Here is a 19,071-nt window from a genome sequence, read left to right as displayed (position 1 = left end):
GCTTCTGCCACCATTTCTCATTGACATAGCTGTGCCTGGGACCAGAGTGGAAGAAGCCACTCCATCTAAGGGCATAGAAAACCTGCCCTGTTATCCTGAGAGCAAGGAATGCAGACAGAAAAACAGCATTGCACATCTAAACCTCGCTGCATTAGTGAGTTAAATCGCATCCTCCCATCACTACTGTGGTGGCACTGGATCTTATCCACCACATGGTGGCAGACTTACACTGTTACAACTCCCAACAAGGGGTTGGGTGGTTGTAACATACCAAGCAGTCGTATATCATCCTTCACATTTCTGCCAGCTTTAACAGGATCCTAATACCATCTTTCCATCATCATCTCTCCACCTTCCACCCCCCCCCCCCCCCCCCCCCACCACCACTTCTGCAGGGACCAATCTCTCCATTACTACCTGGTCCACTTATTGGCCCCTGCAAACTGCCAGACATGCAACAGTTGTCCCTTCACTTCCACCCTCACCACCATCCAGGGACCTAAACAGCCCCTTCCAGGTGAGGCATTGATTCAGCTTCACCTCCAACCTGGTCTATTGCATCTGGTGTTCGTGAATGTGGCGGCCTCTATATTGGTGAGACCAAGCGTAGACAAGACAACCATTTTGCATCTGCAGTCTGTCCACAACAGCTAGTTTGAGCTTCCAGTTACACGTTATTTCAATTCCCCTTCTCATTCCCACATTGACCTGTCTGTCCTTGGTCTTTTGCACTGCCACAGTGAGGCCAAAAGCAGATGAAGAATGACATCTCATATATTCCACTTGGGTAGCCTATAATCCAATGATATGACACTGAATTTTCCACTTTTGGGTAATTACACTCTAACTAGTCCATCCAGGTTCTCTCTCCACCCCCATTACCAAAGCAGAATGGGTGAACACTCTACAGAACACCTCTGTTCAGTCCACAAGTGTAACCCTGTCACTTCAGTTTTCTATCCCACCCCCACTCTGACATCTCCATCTTTGGTGACTAATATTGTTCTAACAAAGCCCAACATAAGCTTGAGGAGCAGCACCTCATCATCTTTCCAAGCACACTGTAGCTTCTGAGAATCAATACTGAATTAAATAGTTTCAATTCTCTACCTAAGAGGGTTGCAGAAACTTGGTCACTTTTTTTTCAAGAAAAGATCAATAGATTATTAAATATTAAGGAAGTCAAGTGTAGAAAAGTAGTGTTAAGGCAAAAAGATCTTATTGAATAGCAGAGCAGATATGAGTGGCTGATTCTATTTCTTGTGAACATAAAAAGCAATTTCCAAGGGTTTGAATTTTGGGTACATCTATGAGATTAGACATTTGAAGCAGTACATATTTTCCTTTTTGTAGTGTCTCGGTTAAAGAGTAATGTGAATGCAGTTGAAAACTATTGAATAGTAAAAGTGAATGCAGTTGAAAACTAATAATAAGCAATGAATTAGTTTGCTTAAATCATATAGTTCCACCAAAACATGTATATGCCTTCCACAAAAGGCAGACTTGCAAGACTATTTTGTAATTTAATGCTTTCCATGTAATTAATGTGGTCTGCGGCCACCTAAAAGAAAGAACAAAACATTACCTAATACTGGCGAGTTCTCATTGTTGTCTTCTCCACTTGAGTTGAGAAAAACATCCAATGCTTCCTGATCAGACATATCCATTAGGTCCATCTGCTCCAGCATATCCACATTAACCTCCATAGAGGACATGCTTCCAATGGGCTCTGGGTAAACAACAAGCATAGGTCACAGTAAAACAAACACAGCAGGACACAGGAACAAATGATTTATTCTAATGTGTAGTATAACAGGATTGAAATGACAGTATAGCAGTTAGCATAACGCTATTACAGCACTTAGTGACCTGGGCTCAATTCCAGCCGCTGTCTGTAAGGAGTATATGCATTCTCCCTGTGTCTGCATGGGTTTCCTCTGGGTGCTCCGGTTTCCTCCCACATTCCAAAGACATATGGGTTAGGAAGTTGTGGGCATGCTATGTTGGTGCCAGAAGCGTGGTGACACTTGCGGGCTGCCCCCAGAACACTCTACGCAAAAAGATGCATTTCACCATGTTTCGATGTACATGTGACTAATAGAGATATCTTATTTAGTTTCAGTTCTGAATTGTTATGGACAATAACACAAAGTTAACTTTGCAGCTCTGCATTTATAGCAGAATATTTGAAATTTCACATTGTGCTGCAAGAGGTAATTGACCAACAATTCAAATATTTGAGAAATATTCTGACATCCTAACCCAGCAAGATGCATGCTACTCTGAGTGGATAGCTTTATGGCCGCAGTTCTCCATTACGAATTAGCAATGTTGCCAATTCATTCCACAGTGAGGTGAGGAGCCAATGAACAGGACAATTTTACTGAAATGTTTCTAAGCATAATTTAGCTCTGGTAGCAATACAGTGGACACTTTTCAGAGAAAAGAACATGTGTTGTAAAATTAATTTTTTTTAAAACTACATCTGATTGCAACTTTTTTTAGATGTGTAGATTTTAGTTCATCAAGCTATCACTGGATACTCTGTCTCACAGTATCCTCCCATTTCAGTAGTAAGGATTGAGGCAAGGTCAACAGATAGCAATATTACCCTGAGGGCACTTTGCTTTTACTGTGTGTCTGTAAAGCCAGTGCTCTCATACTTCTGGTTATGTAATGTCTTGGAGCTATTTAGCAGCAAGGCTCGACTTCGAATAAAACTATTTTTAGATATGACAAACTATGTTTAGCAGATTAAGCGTAAAAATGCCTGATTGTAGAAGCATCAATTAAAGAAAGAATGTTGTTAAGAGATCACAAACCGTTAGGACAATGTTTCAAAGAGAACTAAGGAAATCAACAGGTTCTTTTCATGAGATGATTTTCTATAAAGCCTGTTCTGGACATTAAATAAGCTATTACCAGAACTGTAACACTGCCAGAAACAGGTCCAGGTGGACATCATCTGCTTTTTCCACAATTTTGTGTATACCTCTGGCTCTGAAGGAGGAACAGGCATTCTATTATCTGAAGGCACCTCACAAAATGGACAACATACAGGTAGTAATGTTATTTTTGCTTACAAGTTTTTTTTCAGCTCCTTAAGTTGTGTTTTTCTTAATGGGGGGGGGGGGGGGGTTGGGGGAGGGAACTTGGTTTTTGAAATGATTATTGTGTGGGAATCCAAAGGCTTCTGTATGGTTTCCATAGAGCAGTACAGCACAGTACAGGCCCTTCGGCCCACAATGTTGAGTTGATCTATATAAACCTACTCCATGATCAACCTAACCCTTCCCTCCTACACAGCTCATAACCCTCCATTTTTATTGCATCCATGTGCCTATCTAAGAGTCCTTTAAATGCTCCTACTGTTCCAGGCACCCACCACTCTCTGGGGGGGGGGGGGGAAAAAAAAAATACCTCTGACATCTCCCCTAAACTTTCCTCCACTCACCTTAAAATGGATCTCCTCTGGTATTGGCCACTGCCACCCTGGGAAAAAGGTGCTGGCTGTCCACTCGATCTATGGCTCTCATAACCTCGTACACCTCTATTAAGCTGCCTCCCATCCTCCAAGCTCAAGCTCACTCAACGTTTCCTCATAAGACATGTTCTTTAATCCAGGCAGCATCCTGGTAAATCTCCCCTGCATCCTCTCTAAAGCTTCCACATCCTTCCTATAATGAGGTGACCAGAACTGAACACAATACTCTTTAAGTGTGGTCTAACCAGAGTTTTACAGAGCTGCAACATTACCTCACAGTTAAATACTCACATTTCATTTGTATTCAATATTGGTTTTAGGCTGTTTCCTTTAGTGGTATAGGTTTATTAAAGTAAATTGGTTGAAATATTTGACTCTGGTTAAAGCAGTAATTGAACTCAATCCCCTGAATAATGAAGGCCAGCACACCATGCACCTTCTTAACCACCCCATCAATTTGCGTGGCAACTTTGAGGGATCTGTGGATGTGCACCCCAAGATCCCTCTGTTCCTGCACACTGCGAAGAATCCTGCCATTAACCTTGTACTCTGGCTTCAAGTTCGATCTTCCAAAGTGTATCACTTCATACTTTTCTGGATTGAACGCCATCTGCCACTTCTCCATCTAACTCTGCATCCTCTCTATATCCCATTGTAACCTACAACAACCTTCTACACTATCCACAACACCTCCAACCTTCATGTCAGCTGCAAACTTACTAACCCATCCCTCCACTTCCTTATCCAAGTCATTTATAAAAATCACAAAGAGCAATGCAGAACACCACTAGTCACCGACCTCCAAGCGGAATACTCTCCATCTACTACCACCCTTTGCCTCCTGTGGGCAAGCCATTTCCGAATCCACGCAACCAAGTCTTTCATGGATCCCATGCCTCATGACTTTCTGGATGAGCCTACCATGGGGAACCTTGTCAAATGCCTTGCTAAAATCCATATATACATCCACCGCACTACCTCAATTTGCTTTGCCACCTCCCCGAAAAATTCAATTAGGCTCGTGAGGCACAACCTGCCCCTCACAAAGTCATGCAAACTATCCCTATGAAACATAAGACTATATTTCTCCAAATGCTCGTAAATCCTGTCCCTAAGAATCTTCTCCAATAGCTTGCCCACCACTGATGTAAGACTCACTGATTTATAATTCCTAGCATTATCCCTATTACCTTTCTTGAACAAGGGAATAACACTTGTCATCCTCCAATCCTCTGGTACCATTAGCATAGCCAGGAAGGATGCAAAGATCATAGTCAACGCCCCAGCAATCTCTTCCCTTGCTTCCCACAGTAACCTGGGGTATATCCCATACGGCCCCGGGGACTTATCTATCCTAATGTTTTTCAGAAGCTCCAACACGACCACTTTTTTAACCTCGACATGTTCCAGCATGTTAGCCTGTTCTACACTGACCTTACGTTCATCAAAGTCCCACTCCCTGATGAACAATGAAGCAAAGTAATCATTAAGGACTTCTGCAACCTCCAGGCCCATATTTCCCCCTTATCCCTGAGTGGTCCTACCCTCACTCTAATCATCCTCCTGTTATTCGCATACTTGTAGAACGCCTTGGGGTTTTCCTTCATCCTACTTGCCAAGGCCTTCTCATGCCTCATCCTAAGCTCTCTTAAGTCCCTTCTTAAGCTCCTTCCTGGCTACCTTATAATTCTCAAGAGCCCTGTCTGATTTTTGCTTCCTCCTTCCTCTTGACTAAATGTTCAGCCTCTCTTGTCAACCATGTTTCCTTCACCCTACCATCCTTTCCGTCTCAGTGGGACAAACCTATCCAGAACCCCATGCAAGTGGTCCGTAAACAACCTCCACATTTCTGCTGTGCATTTCCCTGAGAACATCTGTTCCCATTTTACGCTCCCAAGTTCCTGCCAAAAACTAACATAATTATCCTTCCCATATCGTCTGCTCTTATTCATGGCTATGCTAAAAGTCGGGAGTTGTGGTCACTATCTCCAAAATGCTCACCCACCAAGAGGTCTGTCACCTGACCAGGTTCGTTGCCTAGTACTAGATCCAGTATGGCCTCTCCTCTAGTCAGCCTGTCCACATACTGTGTCAGGAATCCTTCCTGGACACCTAAAAAATTCTGCCCCATCTAAACCTTTTGCACTGAGGAGGTACCAATCAATATTAGGGAAGTTGAAGTCACTCATGACAACAACCTGTTATTTTTGCACCTTTCCAAAATCTGCCTACTTATCTGCTCCTCAGTGTCCCAGTGACTGTTGGGGGGCCTATAAGATACTCCCAATAGAGTGATTGCTCCCTTCCTGTTTCTGACTTCCACCCACGCTGCCTCAGTAGATGATCCCTCCACGACATCCTCCCTTTCTGCAGCTGTGATACTATCCCTGATCAGCAATGCCACTCTTCCCCCTATTTTACCTCCCTCCCTATCCCTTTTGAAACATCTGAACCCCGGAACATCAAGCAGCCAATCCTGCCCTTGTGCCAGCCAAATCTTGGCAATGACCACAGCACTGTAATTCCACGTATTGATCCATGCTCCAAATTCATCACCTTTATTCTTGATACTTATTGCATTAAACACATTTCAACCCATCATTTCATGCCCTATCCACTGCCTATCCTTCCTCACAGTCTCTGCACATTGCACCTACCTTTACACCAACTGCTCCATCATCTGACCTAACACTCTGGTTCCCCACCCCCTGCCAACCTAATTTAAACCCTCCCCAACAGCTCTAGCAAACCTGCCTGCAAGAATATCGGTCCCTCGAGTTCAGGTGTAAGCCGTCCCTTTTGTACAGGTCATACCTTTGCCCGAAGAGATCCCAAAGATCCACAAATCTGAAACCCTGCCCCCTGCACCAACTCTTCAGCCACACTGTATCTTCCTAATCTTACCCTCACTGGTGCGTGGCACGAGCAGCAATCCAGAGATTACTACCCTTGATGTCCTGTTTTTAAGCTTCTTTCCTAACTCCCTACATTCACTTTTCAAGACCTCATCCCTTATCCTATCTATGTCATTGGTACCAATGTGTACCACACCTTGGGGTTGTTCACCCTCCCCCTTAAGAATGCTGTGGACTCGATCCGAGACATCTCTGACCCTGGCACCTGGGAGGCAGTATACCATCTGAGAGTCTCGTTCTCTTATCTGTTCCCCTAAACAATGAATCCCCTATAACTATCGCTATCCTCTTCTACCACCTTCCCTTCTGAGCCACAGAGCCAGACTCAGTACTAGAGACTTGGCTGCTGTGGCTTTCCCCTGGTAGGTCATTCCCCCCCCCCCCCCCCAACAGTATCCAAAGCAGTATACTTGTTTTTGAGGGGAACGGCCACAGGGGTACCCTGCACTGACCACCTATTCCCTTTTCCTCTCCTGACAATCACCCAGCTACCTGCATCCTGCAAACTAGGTGTGACTGCCTCCCTGTAATTCCTATCTATCAACCCTCAGCCTCCTGAAATGATTCAGAGTTCATCCAGCTCCCGTTCCCTAACGTTTCTCAGAGGCAGTGTGAAAACAAATGAAACAATTCTCTTTCCACCTGATCCAGCACTTCTAGTTAATAAGGGCATGGTGTGTGATGGAAATGTTTATTCAAATCACTAAATCATCTTTAAACATTTCTATTTTAAGTAATACTTCTGAATTGGAATTGTGCATAAATGAATAATTATGTGACAAAACAAACTAGCGTGCTGAATTCTTTGTCAATGACTACTAAAGAAAATCCATATGTTCCTGTGTTTAAAAAAAGAGGGTGGTGGGGTGGGTTCTGGATGGTGAGATTGGTCAAGATGGTTTACTTGGCAAAACACCCGAGTAAAGTTCGTAGCTCAATCTCAGATTGCTAGGTTATGCAATGAAACATTCTAGGATACTAAATAGAAGGAAATAAAAGCACTTTTATCCTTAACTTCCATTTTACTTTGTCTTAGTATATTCATGATTTTACTTTTGTTGAGAGCTCGTGCATTACCCTGTGATTAAAAAAAATAACTTATTCTCCAGATAGTAACAGAATAAACCTCTTGAAAATAAGCTCAACATTTTTTCTGCACTATGATGTGCTTATCCATGTGGATGACCTGAAGGCATCTTATAAGGTTGAATGATTTCATCTGGAAGACCAGAGTCCCAAGTTATTTTTAAAATGATGGATTTAAATGAAGAAAAATAATTTCAAAATTAAAGAAACAGAAATAGACTGGAAAGAATAGAAAAACAAAAAAATGGAGAAAGAACACAATTGGCTGAATAAATGAACAAAACAATAAAGTAATGTCAAATTCACTAACAAATGTACAAAGAAAAATCTGTTTGCAATAACAGGTAATAGTTAAAAGTAGTTATTGGTATCACCGCTGAATTTAGAGGAGGAAAGCACAGTGGAATGTCTCCCCCCGACCCCCCACTATGATATGGATAGTTTACTGAAGGAACTCTGTATCTCCCTGCATAAGAAGACTGCTTAAATTTTCAGTTTACAAGCTGAGATGTTGGAATTAACAGTAATATTACTGCTTTAACCAGAGTCAAATATTTCAACTAATTTACTTTAATAAACGTATACCACTAAAGGAAACAGCCTAAAACCAATACTGAATACAAATGAAATGTGAGTATTTAACTACCTTGCCTGTTAGATGACCAACAATAGAATCTTTGAAATTTTTAGATGCAACAGTGAAAAGCAAAACTATTTTTGAAGATGCTCTGCATAATATTAATATTAGAGAAATGAGCAAAAGTGGTCCCAATGACATTAACAACAGGGGGAAAGAGGCATTAGATGAGGAAGGTAAAACTGGCTAGCACTTACAGATATTAAGGATAAATAAAGCACCATTCAGAGAACATATTTGTGGCTTTGTTTCTGGCCACTTGAATATTTATTATGAGTTGGATTAAGAGCTTCAAGAGGGAACATATTGAAAACAAAACCAGAGCAAGACATGGTTTGTGGGCAAAAATGGGGAGGATTCTCAAGTGAATTTTCAACAGGTGAGAATAAGGAAGGGTGAAACAACAGAGACAGCTACATACACAGTCTTAATTTTAATGGCACGGAATCCATGAGGGTGGAGGGATAAAGTGCTTTAAGGAGATTGCTGGACGCAAAAATGTTGGATGTGAAGAGAAAAAGCCAAGTATAAGGATGAACAGTTCAAAAGTTAGCCAGATGGACTGTAAATTATAAGCAGGGCAGGCATGGTAGTGTAGCAGTTAGCGTAACGCTATTACAGCAACAGCGACCCAAGTTCAATTCCGGCCAGTCTGTAAGGAGTTTGTACGGTCTCTCCATGTCTGCATGGGTTTCCACCCACATTCCAAAGACGTATGGGTTAATAAGTTGTGGGCATGCTATGTTGGCGCCAGAAATGCAGCGACACTTGCAGGCTGCCTCCAGAACACTCTACGCAATAGATGCATTGCGCTGTGTGTTTCGATGTACATGTGACTAACAGAGAAATCTAACCTTATTTTCTTTCAACAGGGATTGGGGCTGAAATGAAGTAGGGAGATATGAGTGCTGAGATGGCCTTGACATTGATTTAGATCAAAAATAGCAAGGTTAAGGCACTAGTCACAAATATGAGTAGTAGTATTTAAATGGAGGGAGCGGATAGGGAGAAGAGGACAACAATGAACATAGATAACTATGTACATGAGAGCCTACCAACTCTTGCCCCACCTCTTCACCTTTTTCTACTGGTTATCTCCCCTCTGTCCTTCAGTCCAGATGAAGTGTCTCAACCCAAAATGTCAACTGTCCATTTCCCTCCATAGCTACTGCCTGACCTGCTGAGTTCCTCCAGTTTTTTGTGTTGCTCCAGATTCCAGCAATCTCTAGTGTCCCCATGGATAACAAGTGCCAAGGTAGCAACTGAAATCAGAGAAGAAAATCTCAGTGAAGAGGATGGAAGAGAAATGTTGGGAGGACATCAGTGGATGGTGCTGTGAAGGAGAATAGTGTGGTGTAGGCGGTAGATAGAAGACTTTAACAAAGATGTAAACAATGCTTAAAGGAAGATATGATGTTAAGGTGAATGGGGGGAGGATGCAGCAGAGGTCATAATTTGGTAATGAGCTTTAAGAGAAATGGAAGGTAGAGAGCCAGCCTTGGAGGCTTCCGAGAGGAGCAGTGAGTCACTGACTGTTTCAGTTTATGCCCCAATGCAATTTATAACAATGCAGACTGCAAAGGCAAAATCTGCTTGGAGATTTGCTATGCTGCAATGGCTACTCCATAAAGTCGATCGTTGAGAAGCTTTTAAAGTCGATGCAATCTTCCATGTAATTCAACCTGATGGATTTTTTCATTAAATTTGAAATCAAAAGTTCAACCTTAAAAATATATTTAAAGCAATTTGCAGTCTGTATCCTAACTGCCTCTCCACACCTTAATGGAAAATTACACATAAAAATTAACTCTTTTGCTCTGGTATCTTCTCCTGGGGAAATTACTGATGTTTCAGAGATTTTCTAATCTCTAAAGAATTGATCGTCAAAAAGGCCCAGGAGTCTACTTTCTTTTGTAACTAATGCTCTATGATGCAAAGATAATTTACAAAGAGTTTCATTAGTTGTGCGAGGAAATTATGCAAGAGACCTTTGAATGTATTTCACTCTTAGAATGCATGTTCAAGAAGCAATAGTGCATCTGAGAAGAAAACATGGAACAATGAAGACTATTAAGTTCATTCCTTTCACAGATCCTGATAAAGTAAGAAAGATACTACACTCAGTATACATAACCAAAATAGGTAAAGCAAAATTCCAGAACAGGTATTATTCAAACTGTCCTATTGAACCTAAAAGTCCTTTACCCCTAAATGGTCTTATCATAATCTGAACCTCAATCCAAACCCTACAACCATCAATCTGCTCCTAAATCAGATATTTATGCAGGGTTATACTAATAAGGGCATTATATTGACCGGCAACCTCCATCTACACTTCCCACTGCCTCAGGAAAGCAGCTAACATAAATCAAGGACCCCTCCCACCCTGGTCATTTTCTCTTCTCCCCTTCTCCTGTCAGGCAGAAGATACAAAAGCTTGATAGCATGAACCTTCATAATCAAGGACAGCTTGTATCCCACTAAGTGACTTAGAATTTACTTTATCAGACTCTTGATCTCCCAGTTTACCTCTGTATGGCCCTTGCACTTTATTTGTCTACTTGCATTGCACTCTCTCTGTAACTGCAACACTCTATTCTGCACTCTGTTTTCTTTTTACTACCTTGATGTAATTATGTATAGCATGATCTGTCTGTATGGCATGCAAAACAAAAGCTTTTCATTGCATTTTGGTACATGTGCCACCAATAAACCAATACTATGATCTAATTATATTGCCATTCAGACCAAATGGTGATGTGAAAATGTTCCTCTTCCTGCAAAAATCTCTTTAGAAAATGATGTCTCTTCCAGCACCTCTCTCATTTTGTCTATGGGTCCACTCCTTGCCTCCATTTCTCTTGCAGGATATTCCTTTACAGTTGCATCTTTTATAGTAGTTAAAGCATAAGATACCTATAAATTGCTAGCTATTATTGAAAGAGATATTAATAGTGATATTAATATTGGAAATGGTAGTGGTGAGGACAGGGGGCGGGGAAGAGAAACTGCAATCGGTTTGCACATTTACTCACTGAATCCTCAGCAGCTTTTGCTGCTGACTAACTTTTCAGGCTGTTTTTGAAACCTTTTAAAGCAAGGTACAATTTGTGGTAAGGATGCAAACATGCTGAGGCTATGTGTTTGAGCAAACTGAATTCCATTTTGCCCTTAATTCAAGTTACATATTGTTAATAGGAAGTTCCAGGAAAATGACAAGGTCAAAAACATTCTAGAAGAGGCAGCAAGTGCAAAGGGAACAAACGCAGTTCAGTGAGATGTCATAAGAGGAGCTTTTCCCTGTTCCGGAGTCTCACCATAACTAATGATTTTGGTGGCAGAGTAATTATACTGAGGTGAGCAGGAACTTAAACACAACACCAATAATTTGTAGAACACATTTAGCATAACAAACATCCCAAGTTACTTCACAGGAGGATTATCAAACAAAGTTTGACACTGAGCTAATCAAGGAGATATTAGAAAGATGTTAAAGCTGACGGCATGGCTATCAGCGGTGGAGTGATTAAATATAATGACATTTAAGAGGCCAAGACTGGAGGACTGATGATATCTCCGAGGGTTAAAGGGCTAGTAAAGATTATATGGATAGTTGCAAGACTAGAGAGAATTTGAAAACCCTGCTTAATCAGGACCCAACATAGGTTTCAAAACACAGAATTCAATGGTGAAATTACAATTTTAGATTACCTATCAAATAAAGAAGGTAGAGGGATGAAGGACCATAATTTGTTGGAACGGTTATGTCCAGGGGAAACCAAGCTGCGGATGATGGTTTTAAATAGCCAATGTTACATAGGTGGAAATAGGCACTCTCAGTGATGGCAAAGATTAGTGGGCCAGAGATAATCTTGGAATGATCTAACTGAATGGCAGATTGCCCTTGTTTTTATTCTGAATATTGTTTAGATTATTAGTTTTATTAATGTGCCATATCACAAATGTACAAAATATTCTAATAACATAGCCACAAATTAAAGCAAAAGTCTTGTTATGTGGCCAAGTGGCAGATCTTTCAGAAAGTGAGTAATGTCCATTCCTTCCAAGGTTGACCGTAACCAGGTGACAACCTGCATGTAGCCTAACCTACTAAGTGATAGGACATAAAAAATATCATCATCACTAAGAGAATGTCAAGACAACCTTCCAGTTAGCAGCGCAACAAAAAACAGCTATTACTCTGCAAATATGAACTTTGATCCAAAATCTCAATCTATAGATAAGTTGCACCATCTACAATAGAAGACCACATATGAAATGCAGGAGTTTCAAATCTTCAAATTTTACCACCTCTTTATTACAGTATTCTTTCTCTGCATGTCTATCCTATTCAAGAACTGTGCAAGGTATTTAAAATAGAACTAAATTTACACAATTCTTTCCCTAACCAACAAAGGCATTTGTAATTGCTTCAGGGACAATTTACAACCTTGCCCAAGTCTCAACACACATACACCTGCTTGCTCAAGTTTTCCCCTATGGGTTTATTAAACTTAAATGAATCCACTCCTCCAAGGAATCATTATGGAATCATAGGATCCTACAGATGTAAGGTTTCATACAGTAACAATGCTACTCCCAGATGATGTGGATGATTTCATTGTCAATAATACTGGCTAATTTAATGCAAAGTTTGTATGCAACAATCATTCATTCACTGGATTATCTGGAGAAATCACCCCACTTTTGATTGGAGAAGTTGCAGTAATTTCTACCTTCTTGTTGCCCCTATTCTAAAATAGTCTTTTCTGAGGAAAATTGACTTTATTTGTTGTTCTAAAGACTGTTGTGACTCCAGGCTTACTTCTTGCCCATCACCAACTCAAAGGCTGAAACTGTGTTGTCAATAACTACAATATGATTATTGGTTAAAAATGTACTGATACATATTCAAATGTATTAAAAGGCACAGAAACTTTAAAAGTTATACTACAAGGTGTACCCCTACTTGCTTTGTCAGAAAATAGTTATTCCAGAAAATAGATATTTATGACTGCAAAGTAATAGAAAATCTTGCCTCGTCTCTGCGCTATCTGCAAGTATCCTGTAGACAGGTACTGCTCTAGGTCCTGCTGAAAGGCCTCTTCAAAAAACTTCTGCCGCTCTTTCAATTTCTGCTGCTGTGTGTTCTCCATATCTCGCACTTTCTGAGCATGTTCTTCATCCAACTTAACTGGAACAGAAAAAGAGATCTTTGACATGAGCCACGAGGAAAGAAATATGAACTACATACATTGGAAAAGCTGCATGAAACAGGAATTTCAATCTTATCCCTCTTGCAAAGAACATAAAAAAACAATTTTTAAAGATTCATATGGCAAACTTATCTCAGGTTTATGCTAGACTCCATCTTGCTTTTAAAGTTGCTGCTGGCAGATCAAGTCACACCTACAACTTTATTCTGCATTAAGTTCAGCAGGAGAGGAGCACTACGAACCAAGACAGTTCACTTTTATTACCACAGGGAACTGGTGGTTCAGTTGGAATGCGATTTCCCAACATTGTACCACCTGGATACCCAGCCCAAGGCCAAACACATAGGGGACAGGTTGGGTGTATATTCTGATAAAACGTTTGGGTCAGGTTTCATTTGGTTCAGGTCAGGCCATTTTGTGCCACCTGGCTCAATACTTTACCCAGCTCAGGATGATTTCCTTAATGTTACTGCATGTGCCCTCTGTTCTTGATCAACAGTCATAGACAGATACAGTATGGAAAGAGACCCTTCAGCCCACCAAATCCCTGCCAACCACCAAGCAACCATTTTTATGTTAATCCTACCCTGACCCATTTTACTCTTCCCGGACTCTCATCAACTCCCCACAGATTCTACCATTCACTACATATTAGGGTAAGCTTACAGTGGCCAATGAACCTACCAACCTGTACATTTTTGGCTTGTAGAAGGAACACCTGGAGGAAGCCCACACAGACAGCATCCGAGGTCAGGATCAAATGTGGATCTCTGGCACTGTGTGGCAGCAATTCTACTAGCTGCATCACTGTGCCAACCTGTACTTGGTGTTTCATCCTCAAACCAACTAATAGCATGTTTGAGGTTGTTATATTTACAGCAATGGTCAAATCAGGCTGTGTATAGGAAAATTAAATCCTTAGACTGTGCCAGGTCAGATCGGCTGTGTTCAGGATGTGTTCTAGTCAGATTTTAATTTTATACTGCAGCAGACCACCACAACACTGTGCAGCAAGTAGTTTCACAACACATGGCTTCAGTGAGTTTCAGATTCTGATTGTGACTTGACACTCTAATTACACTAGTATTTTTCTTTTGATGCTCCACTGAAACAGTTTTGTATTAAAATGGATGCAAAAGTAGAACATCATTTTCTGAATGTGCTCTTATGGAGTCAAAGCTTCCTAATTAGACATACTGCAACAGGACAGGCCCTGGGAATGTAAAATCATTTTGTTTAATTTACTATTCCTACACACAAGGAGGAAAGAGCATTGTATAAGATAATGTTTCACCCTTTGTAAAGGATTTGATTATATTAATTTTGGTTTTGTAAGCTTTGTTGTTAATATAACTAAGTCAAAGTCGAGATTATTGTCAGATGCATATGTGCAATGAAAAACTTGCAGCAGCATCACAGGCACATAGCACAGCATCATATAAGCATTCACAAGAAAAAGCAAATTAAATATAAATTATACACAATTTTTACATGAGAAAAAATATTTAGAACAAGAAGTCCATATTAGTGCAAGGTGATCAGGGTGGTCATAGTGTTGCTAAACAGTAGTGGTGATTAGGGTTTTGCCGGTCGGTTCAAGAACTGAATGGTTGAAGGGAAGTAGCTGTTCTTGAACCTGGTGGTGTGGGACTTCAGGCTTCCATACCTCCTGCCCCATGGTAGCTGCAAAAAGGTGCCATGGCCGGGATGGTGGGGATCTTTGTTGACGGATGTTGCCTTCGTGAGGCAGTGCCTCCTGTAGACGCTTCTGATCGTGGGGAGGGATGTGCCCCTGGCAGACTCCACTACTCTCTGCAGCTTCTTATGTTTCTGCACATTCGAATTGCCGTTCCAGACCATGACGCAACCAGTCAGGATACTTCCAACAGCAAATCTGTAGAAGTTTGTGTGAGTGTTCGGTGACAACCCAAACCTCCTTAACCTCCCAAGGAAGTAAAGACGCTGGCACGCTTTCCTTATGATTGCATCTATGTGCTGGGCCCAGGACATGTCATCTGATATGTTAACACCCAGGAATTTAAAGCTGCTGACTCTCTCCACTGCTGATTCCCCCAATGTAGACTGACGCATATTCGACCTCCTTCCCCTACCTGAAGTCAACAATCAGCTCTTTAGTTTTGCTGATGTTGAGCGAGAGGTTGCTGTTGTCACTTCGGTGAGCTGACTCATTGCCACCTGTGATCCGTCCATCAACAGTAGTGTCATCGGCAAATTTGAAGATGGCATTGGAGCTGTGCTTAGCCACACAGTCATGCGTGTATAGAGAGTAGAGCAGGGGGCTAAACATGCAGCCTTAAAGTGCACCTGTGTTGGTAATCAACGAGGAGAAGGTGTTGTTACCAATCCTCACTGATTGAGGTCCACTGATGAGGAAGTCAAGTATCCAGTTGCAGAGGGAGGTACAGAGGCCCAGGTCTTGAGGCTTCATGATGAGTTTGGATGGGATGATTCTGTTGAACACCAAGCTGTAGTCAATGAACAGCAGCCTGATGAGGTCCTGTTGTCCAGGTGGTTCAGAGCAGAGTGAAGAGCCAGAGAGATCACATCTGCTGTTGACCTATTGTGGCAGTAGGTAAATTAGAATGGATCCAGGTCATCTCTGAGGCAAACGTTGATTCGCGCCATAACCAACCTCTTGAAGCACTTCATTATGGTTGATGTAAGTGCTACTAGATGGTAGTCATTGAGGCAGGTCACCATGCTCTTCTTGGGTCCTGGTAAAATAGATGCCTTTTTGAAACAGGTGAGAATCTCAGACCGCAGAAGCAAGAGGTTGGAGAAGTCCTTAAATACTCCAGCCAGTTAGTCCACACAGATCTTTAGTACTGGGCCATGTACGCTGTCTGGACCAGACGCCTTTCGTGAATTCACCCTCTTGAAGGATGCCCAGACGTCAGCCTCAAAGACTGAAATTATATGGTCATCCGGAGATGTGGGGGCTCACGTGGGTGTCATAGTTCTCCCTATCAAAGCATGCAGAAAAGGCATTGAGCTCCTCCAGGAGCGATGGGTCGTTGCCACTTATGCTTTCTGATCTCGCCTTGTAGGGTTATATTGTGCTAGCTCTGCCGCAGTTGTCGAGTGTCCATCTGTGATTCCAGTTTAGTCTGAAGTTGCCTCTTTACGCTTGCAATGGCCTTCCACAGGTTGTACCTGGACTTCTTGTATAACACTGGGTCACCAGCCCTAAACATCATAGATCTAGCCCTCAGCAGATTACGAATCTCCTGGTTCATCCAGGGCTTCTGATTGGGGAAGACTCAGAATGTTTTTGTGGGTACACACTCGTCCACGCATGTCCTTATAAAGTCAGTGACGACTGTGGTATATTCATTTCGGTCTGCTGACAAATCTTTGAACGTGGTCCAGTCCACTGACTCGAAGCAATCCTGAATTCGCTTCTGCCGTCCAGCTCTTCATAGTCCTCTTCACTGGGGCCATTCTTTTCGGTCTCTGTCTGTTCTGTCTGTATGCAGGCAGAAGAAGGACAGCCAGATGGTCGGATCTACCAAATTGCGGGCGAGGGATGGAGCGGTAGGTGTTTTTGATGGTGGTATAGCGGTGGCTGAGTGTGTGAGTCCTCTAGTATTGCAGAGATAGTAGTTTGGCAGAGACTTCTTCAAACTGGCCTGATTAAAGTCTCACACCACGATGTGACAGGTGTCAGGGTATGCTGCTTTGTTCTTGTGGATTACAGCACTTAGTTCCTGAGGTGCTGGCTTGATGTCTGCCCAAGGTGAGATGTAGACTGCAGCCAGGATGACGGCAGAGAACTCCCGCAGAAGGTAGAATGGTCGGCACTTCACTGCGAGGTGTCCCAGGTTGGAGGAGCAGGAATAGGACAAGACAGCCATATCCATGCACCACAACGAGTTTATTATGAGGCAGACGCCAACACTTTTCCCCTACCCGACGCTGCTGTCTGGTCCATGAGATGGATCATAAATCCCTCAGGTTACAGCACTGTGTCAAGAGAGTTGGGAGTGAGCCATGTCTCCGTGAAACAGAATACACATCATTCTCTCATTGCTAATAAAGCAATCTTGCTCTGAGGTCTTCGCGCTTGTTCTCTAATGACTGCACATTAGCCAGGACAATGCCAGGGAAGGAGGGAGGGGCCTTCAAACCCTGTGCTTTGGTCCTACCTGAAGCCCTGCCCTGCAGCCATGTTTCCTGAGACAGTGGAGGCCTCCCTGGTGTTTCCAGCAGCTGTGTTTACCTTCTGGGTGGTCTGTTCCTCTGGTTCTGTCCAGGGTTCTTAATATTACTAATTCATTTAAATGGCTTAAAAGTATGTTGCTTACTGCAGTAGGTTCCACTGCAGTTTTCAGATTTAATAGGTCAAATCTCGACTATGAAACTATGTTGCTGCTAGCTGCCTGCAAAGCGTCGCCTCTCTCTGGCGCCATCTTAATCTGTAAGGAAGTGATCAGTGTTATCAGCTGTAATTACTAATTGGATTTTGCAAATAAAGTATCAACAGTGACCGAATAGCTGATGTATGGCTGCAACTATCCTTTTCTCACCAAACATTATGCTAATACAATTTTCATCTCATGATGACCATGCTTTTAAACCTTTCAAGCTTGAGTTGTTTCAGTCACTGCAATTGGTTACAGTGGAAAATAATTGGTCCATTTATAATTATACCTGTTTCTCCAATTATGTTCATTTTTGTGCTTTATACATATTTCACTGAGTCAATTTTATCATATTCTTATCTCATAGTTGCATCTTTTCTCTGCTGCTCCTTTTGACTCATTTATTGACTTCACCATCTGTCATTTCTTGCCAATTCCATTACTTTCTCCATTTTGTCCCTGTCCATTTTATCTTTCTAATTCTTTCACTTCACATCTCACTTATTTTTGCTAAATCTAGGCTATTGGTCTCATCAATAAACAATAATTTGGATTGTACACTGCAAAAATGATAAGATGCCTCAAGGTGGATCACTATAGTATTAGTGAACTAAACCAGACACGAACCATTTAAGGATACAGCTAACAAGCAGAGGAGTTTTAAAGAGCAACAGAGAGAAAAGGGAGGATGAAAGGTTTAGTGAGGGAATTCCAGAAAGTTGATGTGGACAGATGAAGACACAGTTGGTTGGGTTAGATTAAAGTCAGCAATGTACAAGCAACCAGACTTGATTGAACACAGCTCTCTTTGACTTGTGGGCTTGAGAAGGGGAAGAGATTGGGGGAGTGACAACAATGATCAGAAATTCAAGACATTGGTGTTAGTGGACCAGGAATCAATACAAATCAGCAGGAACAGGTGATGTGTGACAAGTTATGATACAAGCAGCAGCATTTATAGAGGTTCGAAGACGGGAGTCTGACAGGGAGGAAATGCTCAAGGAGGAGGGTTTCAATAGGAGATAATTGAAGTCGGGGGTGGGGGAGAGAAAAAGGCAAAGTAAAAAGATAATCTTGGTGATGGAATCAAGTACAACACCATGATTGCAAACAGCCTAGTTCACTTTCAGGGAAGAGGAATGGAGTTGGTGGTTAGGAACGGGGAGGTAACAGGAACTGAAAACAATGCCTTCATATTCCCATAATCAAAACTAAAGTTAACACACAAATAGAAGGGAAAGTTCACCTGAAAAACCACAGCTTTGGAAGTAAGGCAGAGGAAAGAAATATGCAAGAGATGGGTGGAACAGCAACAAACAAAAATAAGAGGAAAGTCTATTTCCTTCATGCT

General features: G+C 41.9%; 1 protein-coding gene across 3 annotated transcripts in view; it reads right to left on the bottom strand.

Moving 5' to 3' along the window:
- Positions 1-19,071, bottom strand: part of dtnbp1a (dystrobrevin binding protein 1a) — a 132,232-nt gene that overhangs the window by 3,446 nt on the left and 109,715 nt on the right. For all 3 annotated transcript variants that reach the window (XM_052016113.1, XM_052016114.1, XM_052016115.1), the window contains 2 exons: positions 13,161-13,316; positions 1,586-1,729 (listed from right to left, as the gene is read on the bottom strand). In XM_052016113.1, coding sequence (XP_051872073.1) covers positions 1,586-1,729; positions 13,161-13,316 — 300 coding nt within the window. The remainder of the gene's footprint in view (positions 1-1,585; positions 1,730-13,160; positions 13,317-19,071) is intronic.

This window comes from Pristis pectinata, chromosome 5 (assembly GCF_009764475.1).
Source record: "Pristis pectinata isolate sPriPec2 chromosome 5, sPriPec2.1.pri, whole genome shotgun sequence".
Lineage (NCBI taxonomy): Eukaryota > Metazoa > Chordata > Chondrichthyes > Rhinopristiformes > Pristidae > Pristis > Pristis pectinata.
The sequence above is the reverse complement of the archived record's forward strand: the minus strand, read 5'-3'. Positions and strand labels throughout refer to the sequence as shown.